This window comes from Mytilus galloprovincialis, chromosome 2 (assembly GCF_965363235.1).
Source record: "Mytilus galloprovincialis chromosome 2, xbMytGall1.hap1.1, whole genome shotgun sequence".
NCBI classification, from domain to species: domain Eukaryota; kingdom Metazoa; phylum Mollusca; class Bivalvia; order Mytilida; family Mytilidae; genus Mytilus; species Mytilus galloprovincialis.
This window is the reverse complement of record NC_134839.1, coordinates 83,837,876-83,853,992: the sequence shown is the minus strand read 5'-3', so window position 1 is coordinate 83,853,992 and position 16,117 is coordinate 83,837,876. Positions and strand designations below refer to the sequence as shown.

General features: G+C 31.1%; 1 protein-coding gene across 6 annotated transcripts in view; it reads left to right on the top strand.

Moving 5' to 3' along the window:
- The window catches only part of LOC143064633 (argininosuccinate synthase-like), a 64,269-nt gene that overhangs the window by 13,006 nt on the left and 35,146 nt on the right, over positions 1-16,117 (top strand). For 4 of the 6 annotated variants that reach the window (XM_076237589.1, XM_076237588.1, XM_076237584.1 and 1 more), the window contains exons 2-15: positions 3,433-3,553; positions 3,925-3,993; positions 5,866-5,990; positions 6,290-6,410; positions 7,086-7,160; positions 8,021-8,091; positions 8,740-8,861; positions 10,045-10,129; positions 11,243-11,307; positions 11,747-11,820; positions 13,027-13,084; positions 13,602-13,758; positions 14,269-14,334; positions 15,298-15,496. In XM_076237589.1, the coding sequence (XP_076093704.1) occupies positions 3,446-3,553; positions 3,925-3,993; positions 5,866-5,990; positions 6,290-6,410; positions 7,086-7,160; positions 8,021-8,091; positions 8,740-8,861; positions 10,045-10,129; positions 11,243-11,307; positions 11,747-11,820; positions 13,027-13,084; positions 13,602-13,758; positions 14,269-14,334; positions 15,298-15,340 (1,239 nt within the window). In that variant the 5' untranslated portion in view covers positions 3,433-3,445 and the 3' untranslated portion in view covers positions 15,341-15,496. Of the gene's footprint in view, positions 1-3,432; positions 3,554-3,924; positions 3,994-5,865; positions 5,991-6,289; positions 6,411-7,085; positions 7,161-8,020; positions 8,092-8,739; positions 8,862-10,044; positions 10,130-11,242; positions 11,308-11,746; positions 11,821-13,026; positions 13,085-13,601; positions 13,759-14,268; positions 14,335-15,297; positions 15,497-16,117 lie in introns of those variants that run through there. The other 2 variants (XM_076237585.1, XM_076237586.1) reach the window with 2 other exon arrangements.

Here is a 16,117-nt window from a genome sequence, read left to right as displayed (position 1 = left end):
AAACCACAGGCACACACATGTATGTATTTCCACTCCCCTTTCTTCATATCTTTCTTTTCTAACCGTATTTGTTTGTGTTTCTCAACTACAAGTGGTTGATTTGAATTATGTAACAATGAATTTAAATGTTTGCAAGCTACGAAATTCTATTGATTCATATCGTATCTTAGGAGACCGTCGACGTTCCAATTTTCTTATGTCTTGTCCTTTTTGGGGTATTTAAAAAATAAAAATTTAATAAAAAAAAGAGAAAAAGTTATTTTACCTTTGACAATCAAGTTATGCATTAGAAGATTTAAAAATTATAGTATGGTACATGCACAGGGTTAACAGCAAAGACGGTTATGAAATTAGTATATTTTAAACGCTAGAAATAAGGCCTCTCAGATGAATGATACATCTTTCATGAAATATACACAAATGATAATTTTCAAAAATTAATAATAATTAAGAAATGGTTTCCTAAATTTCTATTGGAGATAGATCATTAACACGATTACATTTGAATTCTGTAATTTACCTCAATTCTGAAATCTATGATTTACTGTGCTTAATGTTGGATAAGCTGCATTATAATTTAATGAAAAGTGTGGATATAGAATATTGCAATATCTTATCATAATTGTATTGGGATATATATCATATCACAAGGTTTTATTTGTTTGTTTTATAAGTGTTTAGTTTTAATTTTGCTTTAGTTTATGCTCTGTGTTGAAGGCTTCACTGTCACTTTGAGATGAAGAACAGCAATACAAGCACTGTTCTTTTACTTTGTGTTTTTCTGTGCATGACCGTTGGTTTTCCCGTTTGAATAGTTTTACACGAGTCCGTGTTGGGGCTCTGTATAGCCTGATGTTCGGTGTGATCCAAGGCTCCGTGTTGAAGACTGTACTTTGACCTTTAATGGTTTATTTTTACCAATTGTATCTTTGATTGAGAATTCGAGTGTCTCATTGGCACTTATACCACATCTTCCCATATCTATTACTAATTTTGGGACCTGGATGAATACCCCATTATTACATATCCTTTGGTTTTCTATAAAATATGTTTTATTATAGACAAATTTTCTATAATGTTTTAATGTTTATGGTACAGAATGGATCTCTTTTTTATATCTATATTTGAGTTATAATAAATTAATGTTAATCACTAATGCTTTATTTTATATATTATTGAAAGATAAGACTTATAAAATAAAATAAAATATTGAATTGAATTGATTTGGATCTCAGATGACTGTATAATCATCTCCATTTCTATCGAAAGTGGGCATACGACACTATAAGAGTCACTCACAGGTTGAATTTACCCAACATACCTCTGTTATAAATAAAATCAATTTTAAGCACAATTTAGTGTAAATTAATTTAAATTGTCAATGCCAATTCAAGTTGAACCGTTTATTAAACATACAAATCTTTATCTTTATTGATCTAACAAGAAGAAAATTAATGTACTTCAAACTAATAGAATTTGTATTACTTGTTATGCAACAAGGTAATATCCAATCCATTCTTGTTTGGGTAAAACCAAATTATTTTTTCTTAATTTGTTAAAATAAGTCTTCAGAGACAGGTTTGAATTAACAGACTTTGCAAAAGTTATTCAGCAGGTGCTATCCGTCCATCAGATTTTTACTGAGTTTTGATATTTTGTCTTCAAATAGATCCTGTAAAACATCTCGGATCTGCTGTTGTTTGTCAGTAGTCCTTTTTATTTTAACCTTAGTGTTGTCCGTTTTTAAAATAGTGTTCATGATTTCCCATAAGGTATCGTCTCCCTTTCTTATTTTTATTTATTTAAATAATTGCACAATGTCATGTTTTCCATGACTGTTTATGACATTTTTACAATTTGGTTTTGGATGTGTACTGATTGATAATTTAGTCTTAGATGCAATTTTTTTTATTAGTTTTTAGTGGCTTTGAACTTGTTGTCAGTAACTGCGAGTATATACTTAGTGTCTTTTAGTTGTCGGGATGTACAAGTATCCGGAAACGTCCACTCAGTGATTTTGTTAGATGAATTTCTATGTGTATCAATCTGACGAATTAAGCCCTTTTCAAGTGATTTTTACCCAGGTTATATATTAGGGGAGAGTTTGGATGCCGCTAACATGATTAACCCAGGCACATTCTGTATGAATGTTGCTTTCTTAAGTCAGAAGCCTGTAAATACAAACTGTCATTTCGGGGCCTTTTATGCTATGGGCCTTTTACGTTGTTGAAGGCCGTATGGTGACCTAAAGTTGTTAATTTCTCAGTCATTGGCCTTTTGTGAAAAGTTGTCTTATTGGCAATCACACCACATCTTTTTAATATTGAATAAATTTCTCCACTTGCATTAAAACATATACGACTAATGGTCGATAAGTCCTATTGAGTCTCTTGTGGTATTCATATTGTGTCGAAGACTTCCTAACCCTACAATGTCAAATCTTTACAGTCAACGAAACAAACACGTTACCAATCAAAACAACTTGAGTGCATAGCTTAAACTGTGCACCAACAATAAATATACAGATTGACACGTATGACCTTGTACAAACATCACTGCAACATCATAGGGTTCCTCTATAGAGTAAATTGCTGGCTAACAGCATGATGAGAAACGATATTTCTCACACAAATCCCTCAGTCTCGGTTGATCATAATCCAGTTTTTATTTAATTAGAACTTCATGCATATCATCCAGACACCATTCACTAGTTGTATGATTTATCTGGCCAAGTTATCTTTACAAGCATGTGCTGTCTTTTGTCCTTTTTTACGATTTTATTTAAAGCCATAAAATTTATTCGTTTAAAAGAGTAGTTTGCTTGATTTACCCTTAAAGTTAGTGTCGTAAAACGAGTCTAACAGTAACAACTAAACAACTTGACTGCACCCAATAAACAATAAACCAGTTTCTGATTGTGTCCGCGTTGCTCGGTCTTTAGTTTTCTGTTTTCTATTTTGAGTACTGTTGTTTGCCTGTTCAATATTTTGTTTTCTGTCATGGCATTGTTATTTTATTTTAGACAAATGAGTTTGAAAATTACTTTGATATCTCTCGCTTTTCTTTATCATTCTGAAGTAAAATAAAATATATTTTCAATGTATTAAAACTGAAAGAAAGCATCGTGGCTTCTTGAGGCGTTAGTACGATTAAAATTTATTTTTAATTATTTAAATGCATAAACAGTTAATATGCCATGCTAACAGCACTATTACCACTTACGAATTCGATATAGCATATTTGCCAACGGTCTCAGATAAGATATAGCGTTGTTTAACCTCGGTTTACGGAGTCAATTCTAAATAAACCAATTGACAGTTTCGATCTTGCAAATAAAGAGAACAATACTCTGTTCGGTATTTATTATGCTCTGCAATCACATTCTACTTCTTTGGAAATAAAGAAATGAAACAGTGCAATTCTCTATTTTAGGCAAACCAATAGAATGACAAGTGAAAGCAAGCGAGTTATTTTGGCCTACAGTGGAGGATTGGATACTTCTTGTATACTAGTTTGGCTCATTGAAGAAGGTTATGACGTTATCGCGTTCTGTGTAAGTAGTGCACTTCTATACTTTTCTTTCGACTTTAACTTTTTTAATTATATGCCGATTTTGAAATTTCTTTTCGTTTTTGGTTGAAAATGTCGACATTCTTCCCAAATAAGATCTGGTATGAAATCCATTTAAGTTTAAGCTTTATGGACTTTACTATCATTTTTTTTGTTTTGGAAATAAGTTTCAAGTTATGATAGCTTTTATATTTTTTAATCCAAGACACTTTTTTCCTCCAAAGTGTTGGCAATTACAGATTTTGTGCATCACAGATAAATTGAATGAAAATAAGCGGATAGAAAAATGTTAATGTAGCATCGTTAGTTGTTTTTAAATTCGTGCTAATTGAACAATTTACTGGTTTTCCATAGGCAGATGTTGGACAGGAAGAAGACTTTGAAGCAGCAAAGGAAAAGGCAAAAAAACTTGGAGCAAAAAAGGTATTTCTATTTTATTCATTTCAAGAGTATATTAAGGATACACAAGTAAAAGGCTTAATTTTGATCAAATGTTTGAATACGAATAGTAAAGGTATAGAATACGCGTTCATGAGACAAGAAAAGCTAGAACAATATCAATTTATGAAAGGACAATTTATTTTAGTGCTGTTCTTCATTTCAATGGTTGTTGGGTGTACTATATAATGAACCATCATGAGGTCATAAGATAAAGACAGTTCTTTAATTTGTCTTGAACTAATTCATGATTTTTTTTCTGATTGATGATTTTTAAAAGGTATCTATATAATGATTGTCATACATAATTTTTAATTTAATGCAAAGTTAATGAAATCTTATCAATAATAAAAGTAAATTAGTGTATGAACTGGACAGTGGTCAAAACCAATTAAAGGAGGAATTAACGTCAATCCATGCCTTTACTTCAATTGAAAATAAATAACATTCAATCGACATATTATCTATAAATACTTTTCAATGAAATAAGTGACAAAAGTAAAGATAATATAAAAATAGTATACTTATATTCTAGTTTAGTTATAAAATAAATAAACAAATAATGAGCAAAATTAAAATTGAATTTCCTTATGTGTTTGCTTTATTAAAATATTACTGTTTGAACCGGATTTTAAAAATATTCTCTCAGTCATTTAATTTGTTCAAGATAAGTGGTTAATTCGACAATATCATGCTTTCATAGCTATTCTGTCTAAGTTTTAACATAAAGTCACTCAGTTCATGTCAAAAATATACCTACTGAACCTATAATTGCATATATGAGTGCACTAGTACCCGGAAGTTTGATATTACAAAACAGGTACATGTACATAACTTCTAATCTTAGAATCAGGTACAAATTACCTGTTTATTCAAATTTCAATTGTTTTTCAATTTAAACTTTTAACAAGGATTCTACGGTGGTGCCAGTTATTAAGCTTTGATACCAAAGTCCAATATTGTACTTCTCTACAAAGTGCCAGCTATGCATTTGAACTAGTTTTTTTTTTAAATAGTTGACGACTTTCGTCTATGTTTTTTTTGACGGGATCCGAGTTGTTATACATTTGTTTGATGTGTTTGTCATTTGCTTAGTGACTTTCCGTTTAGAACTTTCCTCGGAGTTCGGAGTTTGGAACTGTTTTTCTATACCTTAATGATAAAGTTGTTATTTTGATAATAAAGTTGTTCATTGTTATCAACGTCCACCAACAATAATTATGAGCTAGCACGTTGGCTTTTTCTTTGAATTATTTCACGTTTGTCATGCCTAGGCTAACTACTAAATTAAAAGTTGTTTTACATCATTGTCCCTTGGTGAATAGATAACCCCATGCCAATAATGCTACACCTCCTTATATTTTTTTTATATTCTACAAACAATCAGATTTTACTGCTTAAAATGAAGCTAATATAACCTTGAAACTATACAAGCTTACCAACAGTAAAGAACGAAAAATATCCACTTTTGTCATTAATTTTCACTTTGGATCCATCATGATATAACAGAGGAAATTGGCTATTGATAACGTTTAATTCACTTACATTTATTTTTTCAAATGGATCATTGTTTCATGGTGTACATGTCAAAAGTTATAAGAAGATGTGCTATGAGTGCAAATGAGACAACTCTCCATATCAGCCAAGTCATAATTTGTAAAAGAAAAACCATTATAGGTCAAAGTACGGTCTTCAACACGGAGCATTTGCTCACACCGAACAGTAAGCTATAAAGGGTCCCAAAAATGACTAGTGTAAAACCATTTTATCGGGAAAACCAACCGTATAACCTATATAAAAAACCGAGAAACGAGAAACCCTTATGAACCACGTTTAAATATGCCTTTCTTTTCGTAGATGATAGTTGCTGATGTCAGCAGAGAATTCGTAACAGATTTTATATGGCCTGGTATTCAAGGCAACGTAACTTATGAAGATCGATATCTCCTTGGTACCGCTTTAGCTAGACCATGTATTGCCAAGTAAGTATACTTTCTATTAGTTGTTCTATATCATTAAAATGTTCTGATTTTTTCTTAGTCAATGGATTTGCAACAGAAAAAAATAATGTTTATCAAACTTTGACAAGCACGAAAAAACGTTGGAAAATTAAAAATATCATACTATTGATAATATTAAAAGGTATAAAAAATAAGTTAACTTAGTGAAGCTACTTAAAAACTTGTTCATTTGCTCTTGAAATCAAATTTAAATTCAATTCTATGTAGTATATTGTACACGAAATCATGGTATTTCCACTTCAATATTTTTACCATGACAGAGCAATGATTAAGGTAGCAAATGAAGAAGGAGCTCAATACATTTCCCATGGTGCAACTGGAAAAGGAAATGATCAAATACGATTTGAATTAGCAGCTTATGCATTACACCCTTCCATAAAGGTAAAAAAGCAAATTAGTTCAACTTATTATGTTGGTTTCTTACTGATAATTAACATGTTCTTGTTAAAATATCCTCAGACCGTGAAATAAATGTCAACCAAAATGCCAACATTACATTACAAGTTTATTTCATAAGAGTCTGTACTTTTGATTGACTAAAAGCAATCACGAGGTATAAATTCTATATCAAATTGCATTTCTTAATAAAACTCACATTCATAACTGCACGTGTTTCCCGTGACGACATCACTACAACGCGTAAAACAAAAGAACATTTTAATATAATGTGTGCTTCGGTCAACGCTTTTACACACCAATAAAGTTACAAAAAGAAGTATCAATTCTTAAATAACATGTACAGCTTATATCCTTTCAATCCTATAGAACAAACATTTGCTTGATGATTCAATTCAGATAATCTAAATCTAAAAAAAGAAGACATACATGTTAACGTGAAATGCGTATTCATTTTGTAGTTGGACGACGGTAAGGAATCCATTAAAAAGCATGTGGTTCAGCTTTATATTTACTGAATTAACATTTATTAAATTACATATAAAGAATGATTATGTATTATTTATTATTGTAACTGAAAGTAAAGTTTCTTTATTCAATTTTAGATTACTTTTCGTATTAGTATGCAAGAGTTTTTATAAGATCTATATTTAATTTTAGGTAATTTCACCATGGAGAATGCCAGAGTTTTTCAATAGATTCAAAGGACGAAAAGACTTATTTGAATATGCAAAAGTAAGTTGTTATCATCCTGAGAGATTGGTATCTGCTATTATTATGAAAATTTAGTGAACTGTTTTATATTTGTTTCTATTTAGATATTTGTGTACGTCTTAAGAGTCAAAGCTGTGCAAGTATAATAGATGGTAACACAAAAAGACGTTTGTTGAAACCATCTTTGGTATTTTGTGAGTAGTTTCACTGTAAACCATTTAACTCCTCTTTTTCAGCACAATAATACTGTGGATAACACAAATAAATGTTTGTTAATTGAAACCGTCTTTGGTTTTGTGTGAGTAGTTTCGGCTGTTGTCTGCTCTATGGTCGGGTTGTTGTCTCTTTGACACATTCCCCATTTCCAATTTTATGTTTCACTGTAAAAAAAATCCGTTTTGATTATATTTCATTTCAATTTTTAAACATTTCTTCCATCTTGTTTAATTATTAAAAATTTGGGGATCTTTCCCTTAAGCAACTTTGTGGAATTATCAATACTATACTTTGTATTATTTGTGAGCTCTGCTCGCAGTATCTCTACTTGCTAATTTGTGTTTGAGTCCACAGCTTCGAAAGTCTAGCTGCAAAGTAGTCTAAACATTATTTAAAAATCCAAACAATTTTACTTTGAGGACATCTGAAAGAATTTGGCTTGAAACGAATGATATCACCATGCTTTCTTATTTTTTTTAATCGCTAAATGAAATATTCATGAATATTTTCATTGACCAATTGTGTTAAATTTGTGCACAAGAGAAAAGGTAGACAGAAGGTCAGTTATATGACTGAAGGATTAAATTCATGTTGAAATATTACTGTATTATTATTGATTGAAAAAAGGTATTGTCAATGCTTTTAAACTTGTTTTTTCCTTACAGCTTCACAATATTTCACTCCCAGTAAACCCTAAAGCACCATGGAGTATGGATGCAAATCTAATGCATATAAGGTAATTAGTAGAATCACAATAATGCAACTATGTTGAATTTATATCAACAGCCGGTAATATAATGCGAAATTCAAAACAACATATTTCAGCAACGATGTTTTTTATAAATGCAATATACGCTAAAACAAATGGAGCCTATTAATAAGAACTAAGAGATTTCAAAAGTGTATGACATATTAAGGCATTTGTTTGGGAATTGTTATTTATTTACTACAAATATTCCTCTTCATAAAGCCTTATGTAAATAGTTATCAAAGGTACCAGGATTATAATTTAGTACGCCAGACGCGCGTTTCGTCTACATATAGTTAATATATATTTCGTCCTCGAATAACATTAAATAGACCTTATATTTCTTATTTTGTTAAGATTCGTTAAAAATGTATCATTAAAGTAATCACATGTTCAAATTATATAAAGGCAAAACCATGAATATATTATTTGTTTCGTCTACTTACAGTTTGAAAAAAATATTGTAATTTAGAGATTTTCTAAAACAAAGGTACAGTTCATTTATGTTGATCACTCACGTCTGCTTGAAATTATTGAAACGATAAAAAAAAACCGTATTTATTGTTCTATGATATAAAATAGATAATTTATCAAACTGCTTATGATGCTTACTGACATCTTTTGTTATGATTACAGCTATGAGTCTGGCGTTTTAGAAAACCCAAATACAGAAGCTCCAAAAGATATGTACCAAATGACAACAGACCCTGAAAAATCTCCAGATGAAGCCGATGTATTAAGCATTGATTTTGAAAATGGTAAATTCCATCTTATTTTTTTATAAAAAAAAAAAAAACAATTTATTTATACATAGTAGATGGTTAGTGGAAATATATCGAAAAGAACAGCAGACAACACAATGAACCAAAGAAAAAATCAGAAGATACACCAGGAACTAGACAATCAATTGTATCATAAAAACTAAAGATTGGGAAACATGAGCGTGTACAATACATGACTGAATTCAAAAGTTCTTCGAGTATGAGCAGTTCCGGCTCAACTGGTGGCTTTTCACAAGTACAATTTTTGAAATAACGCTAAATCCATGCAAAGGCGTCAACGATATAATAAAGAATGAAATTGTGTCTGTTTGTGATATATGTTTTTAAATGGTCTTACATATAATAGATGCATCATCATAGATAACTTGTACTTTCCTATTTCTAGGTATTAAGCTTACTTAGCTGCATCTGTAGTATAATGTGCATTGTCATTTATATCTTTCTTTTCTGAAACATGATTTTATTACTGTAACTTATTGGGATGTATTACACTAAAATATAATACGTTATTGATGCTGAAAATAGTTCCATTTATTCAGAGTGTTAGGCTATACTATAAATAATTGCTTACGTTAATCACAATTCTAGTCTGATAATCACTGTTTCTCAGCTTACTGACAGACAGTTGATATCAGTTTGATGTTCATTTTTCACGGATATTATCTTGATTAGTTTTTTCCCTACAATATTCATGGTTTTGCCTTTATATAATTTGAACATGTGATTACTTTTATGAAACATTTTTAACGAATCTTAACAAAATAAGAAATATAAAGTCTATTTAATGGTATTCGAGGACGAAATATTTGAAAATTCAATACCTTAAACAAACGTTGAAAGAGCTGATAAAAACAATAGGGACATAATGTATAGCCAAATCTTGACAAGGATTCAGAGCTTTGCATTAGCGAGATATATTTCTTAACTTTAAATGATTTAATTTTTTTTATCAACAGCCAGCTTTAATCTAATAGTATCAATAGGCTTTAACTGCAACTTCCATATTCGATTCCAAATTGGAAATCTGCAGAAGACCATACAATTCTAAAAGACAATACTAATTACAGAATCTATACATCAATGACATAATTAAAGCTCTATCATGTTTTTAGATTATGTGCAGTTCTTTTTTTATAATATTTTTTTTTTATGCCTAAAGGGGTACCAGTAAAAGTAACCAATCAGAAGACAAAGGAATCCATGACTGATCCTTTAGAACTTTTCATTTATCTTAACAAAATAGGGTAAGATATGGGTTGAAACAAACTGAAACATCCTGTATAGTAGAATTATATGACTGGTAACATGCACATTCGTTTCGTAAAATGCTATTTACAGATACAAATACAGACTAAACAAGTAAATTTGTAAGGTGTAAATGCGTAAGCCTTTTTTTTTTTAGTTTTACCTATAATGTCTGTTTGTTTTGCTCACGCATTGTTTGCTTAAGGAAATGCCTTTACCAAGTCAAGAATATGACAGTTGTTTTCCATTCGTTTGAATAGTTTGAGCTTTTGATTTTGCCATTTGAAAAAGGAATTATCGATTTGAATTTTCCCTTGAGTTCGGCATTGTTATTATTTTACTTTTTATGACTTTTAAGTTCCACCTGGAACACGGTATCCCCCTAAAATGGAAACTTTCTAACTTGTGATAATTTGGGTTTTTTATGTGCTCTCATAAATGATTTTTGTCAACATGTAATTATTGCTTTCTTTGAATTATTTCTCTCAGAGACAAACAAAAAAGCATTAAAGGACAACTATTTTCTTTTCATTATTTACTTTATAAATAAAATCAAAATTCCATTAGATAGAAACTTGCTTGTTCAGCTGGTGATTACGTAAGGGCAAACTAAAAAGACTTTCTACTTATTTATGGAGACAATGGGATACATATTGGGCTCATTGATGTTTAAATCTCTGACGACTTTTGTTCAAACTTTTTAAAATAGTCTGTATGCATAATCAGAGTATATGAGTTTCCAAAATAAATAAATGTTAGATCTCGCGTTTTAAAATTGAAAATTTAACCGTCTTGGGTGGTTACGTATCGTATCACACTTGATGCAGTGGTATAATCTACATATATAGGTCATATATAGAACAAACACATTCCCAGTAGTCATCTATAATTGGCTTTGAAATGCTAATATGCGAAACAATTAATTCAGATAATGAACAAAATATTAAACGAAAGACAATATGATACACAATTACACATCAACTAATGACTACCGAATTACATACATTTGGCTTTAAAAATGCACAAATAGAATTTTGAAGGGTCGAACATGTTGATTACCGCCACCACTCTTTTTACCCTGTGGCATAGTGTAACATTGTTTTTCATTGTAGAGGTAAACATGGAGTAGGTAGAATCGATATTGTCGAAAACAGGTTTATTGGAATGAAATCAAGAGGTAATTTCTTTCTTTATTTAAACTTGTCTCAAATTACATAATTTACTAAATCTTGATATAAACCACATGTGATATATTTTCATTTTGTTGCAAGATGTAGCTGTCAGAAAAGGAGGAGCGAAAGATACCCGAGGGACATTCATACTACTATGTCAAAGACAAATTGTCAATGCCATAACTAAAAAAAGAAAGACCAATAGACAAAAAACAATTGTACAAAAAACAAAACATAGAAGACTGAGCAACACCACCACCACCACCACCAAAAATTAGGGTGATGTTAGATGCTTCGGAAGGGTACGCAGATCCTGATGTGGCACCGCCGTGTTGGTCATTGTATTACAAAACCGGTAACAAGTTTATTTCGGTAGATAACATTCGTTATTATATTGTTTGAATTCCTCGGTTTTCCCCCTAAAACTTACCATTTCTGTTTCAGGCGTTTATGAAACTCCAGGCGGTACAATACTTCTAGTAGCACACACGGATATAGAAGTTTTTACAATGGACAGGGTATATTATTTTAACTTATTTAAATGATTATAAACATCAATATTAGAATATGGGACACATTTTGAGTGAGCTACATGTCTGTTAACCTTGAGTTACCATTTAACATACTATGTTGAATGACAGACACAGTTTCCATGATGTGCAGTGTAATTTGCTAATAAGTTAAATTGTATTGATGAGATATTGTAAAAATAATTTACTGAACAAAACACCATATTCACAGATTCTGTACAACTTAAATATATAAACAAAATATACAGCCAATAGCTAGCAAATGAGATCAGACTGGCTCTTTGAGCTTAGTTTATCCCGTTACAATTACGAGTGTTCAAACCATTTGTATGGTTCTCAATCCTAGACAACGTAATACAAACGGCAAATAGTATGTGCAAACAAATACATTACTTACAAGAACGTAACACAGCAACACTATATTAAGTTAATGAATGCATTCAATAAAATTGAGAAAGGAAATGGTGAATATGTCAAAGCGACAACCACCCGATCATAGAGCAAACAACAGCCGAAGGCAACCAATGGGTCTTCAATGTAGCGAGAATTCCCGCACCCGTAGGTGTCCTTCAGCTGGCCCCTAAAATATGCATAATAGTACAGTGATAATGGACGTCATACTAAACTCCGAATTATACACAAGAAACTAAAATTTAAAATCATACAAGACTAACAAAGGCCAGAGGCTCCTGACTTGGGACAGGCGCAAAATTGCGGCGGGGTTAAACATGTTTATGAGATCTCAACCCTCCCCCTATACCTCTAGCCAATGTAGAAAAGTAAAAGAATAACAATACGCACATTAAAATTCAGTTCAAGAGAAGTCCGAGTCTGATGTCAAAAGATGTAACAAAAGAAAATAAATAAAATGACAATAATACATAAATAACAACAGACTACTAGCAGTTAACTGACATGCCAGCTCCAGACCTCAATTAAACTGATTGAAAGATTATTCAATAAACTATATCGATTTAATTAATCGGATGACCACAATATAAAACTGTGTTATTTGTTTCAGTTTTTCGATATATAGTTTTAATAGTCAAATAAATATTGAAAAAGTCAGCATACTTTACAAAATTTCTATGTTTAATTTCTTTGAATGAAATGCACAAAACAATGAATATAGCCTAACATATTCCTAAAGACAGTCCGTTGTCTTCATTGTTTACTGTTTCAATATTTGTCTAGGAAGTAAGGAGAATAAAAAGAGACCTTGATATCAAGTTTGCTGATCAAGTATACAGAGGTAAGGTATTAAATTCTTTTAATGATATTATTTCACCTATTTCCCGTCTTTTGGCCTTCATTCTGGCAGGTGTAGATGTTCAATTGACGTTTTCTACAGATTTTAGCTATCCTTTTTATTACTGTAACATATGGGCTTCAAAATTATTGTGATTATGTATCCTCAACCTGTGGTTTTCGTCAGATGTTGATTCTTTAATAAAAATATCCCCAATATCTTCAGTCACTATTATCGACTGCTGTTTTTCTTATTCTATAAAAATCCTTTTACGCTCTACACTTTTTGCGCTTTTCCCCATGCTAAATTCGTTATGAATTATTCGTTTCACAGATGATATTGGATATGTTCCTTATGTCGCAATAACAATTCCGTTCCCTTTTCACAAATTTTACATACTGGATGTGTACTCAAAGAGGAGCGAAAGGTACCCGAGGGACAATCAAACTCATAGATCGAAAATAAACTGACGACGCCATTATGTAGCATTTGTGTATATTTTTTCAAATTGTAATTTTAGGATTTTGGTTCAGTCCTGAATGTGAGTTTACACGTACGTGCATACAGAAGAGCCAGGACGGTGTAACAGGTTCTGTTAATCTTAAAATCTACAAAGGTTGTGTCTACGTTCTTGGTAGAACGTCACCAACATCTCTCTATAATGAGGAATTAGTTAGGTAGGTCAAAAACCAGTAAACACTTTCTTTTTATAAATCATTTGATAAATATTTGTCACTTATGTAATTTGATAGCTCCAATAAAGAGTGCAAAATAATAAATAATTTTACAGGGACAAGGTTCGGAAAGGAAAATAATGTATCTGACCAGAACATATTGTAGACATGATGCAAAATATAATCAGACATAATAAGATTGAAAACGACGGAAATAACATGAACTACAAACGGAGTGAAATCATGTGCATGACCAGGGTTTGCATTTCCCGACATGCATTTCCAAAGCTTATTTGCACTCGAGACAACACAAACGAACAATTAAACATAGCTCTTGTAAACGAAATTAGATACCTGAATATAAGTTCACCTCTGCATATATATATAACTGAAATCATTTCTTCGAAAGGTAAATACACCGATTTGTGGAAAAAATATGTCTTACTAGGGTAAAATATGATGGATTTATCATACTCGTGATGACACGTTAAAAAGCTGTGTTCTTCTTTGTAGTATGGATGTTCAAGGTGATTATGAACCAACAGATGCAACCGGTTTTATCAAGATAAATGCTTTACGGTAAAATAAAATAACACATTTAGTATACGTATAAAAAGAGCGACATATTGTTTTTTTTTATTTAAGTACTAGGAACAAAAAGACGTTTTATTGCGCCCAAAAATTGAAATAAATATAAACAAAGGTAACAATCGTCTAAGGTATTGAACCGCTCCTATAAGGATTCATTACTTTCTATATGTAACATTTAAAAAAAAAAGGCATTCATTGCAGTTTTGTCATTAGTTTGATTAAAGTCAGTCATTCCTTGTCAAAAGAAACCCATAGCATGGTGTTTTTTTAAGAATATCAACATACTTTAATTGCATATAAGAGTGCATCGGTTCCTGGAAGTACAAAACTAGGTTTCTCTTACCTGATAAAAAGGCGGCAAATTATGCCCTTTTACTACATATAACTTTTTTATTATAGAAAATGAAACTTTCAACAATAATTCCAGGTCTTTAAGCTTTCAAATCATACCAAAAATTACTTAAATATTTGACATATTTTTTAAATTGATAGCTTTTTTTACATTTAAAATCTCGTTTGGTCGTAGAATATAAATTCCCCAAAAATTAAGACAATAACAAAATTAAGATAAAATGTTTCTGCTGACACAGAACAAGATATTTCTTTTAGTGTGACCTACAGAATTAGACTATTTACCGGATTTGTAATCACATAAGCAACACGACGGGTGCCACATGTGGAGCAGGATCTGCTTACCCTTCCGGAGCACCTGAGATCACCCCTAGTTTTTGGTGGGGTTCGTGTTGTTTATTCTTTAGTTTTCTATGTTGTGTCATGTGTACTATTGTTTTTCTGTTTGTCCTTTTCATTTTTAGCCATGGCGTTGTCAGTTTGTTTTAGATTTATGAGTTTGACTGTCCCTTTGGTATCTTTCGTCCCTCTTTTACATTATACAATAAAGACACTAATAACATGGATAAATGAATGACTTTTTCTTTTTCATATTTTCAGACTTCGAGAATTCCAGCGACTTAGAAGTTTGTCCAACAAATAAGCAGCATATATTATTCCTTGATGTGTGTTTTTAAATGACATAATTCTTATTCTTAGTTTCAATACCCTCAAACCAAGATAAACTTGTAGTTTCGTTATGTGTTTTATATTTGCTTATCATAGTTATTAAAATTTGGAATAAAATTATATTCGTATACCAATTGTATTGTGTTTCAAAGGTATCTTTGTAGATTTATTACACTTGTGTCAATAATATTTGCATGGAACATCTACTATAGATGCGAATCCAAAATCTTATCCATCAGCTAAAGGACTTACAATTTTCCTATTCGTTTTTCTACTTAGACGAAAATTAACACTTTGTCTATATTCTGAATCGACTAGAACGGTTTTATTTTCAGGTTCAGAGAGTGTTCTTATTTATGTTATTTAAAACTGTTCTACAGTAGAACACTTATTGACAGATGTACACTAGAAATTCTACACATGTGTGAACTAGAACACATTTGTACAGCTGAGTTCTAGCTCTAGGCAAAAGTAGTTTGTCGATGTTTAAACCTCATAGATCAAGGGAAAAAATCATTGACAAGATCACATACAATATCTTGGGGAATTGGGTGAACTCCAAAGCAGCGCCAAATGCGTAGACAAGACGTAACAATCGGAAATGAGATGGAATCGGTAAAATAAGAAGATTTTCCAACAGTTATACCCATTGTTTCATCCGAACTACACTTCCCTAGAACAGATCCTGTTGTAGAATTTCTTTCACTAATGTAAAGAAATTATGTCACTTCAAATTATATACTTGTTAATA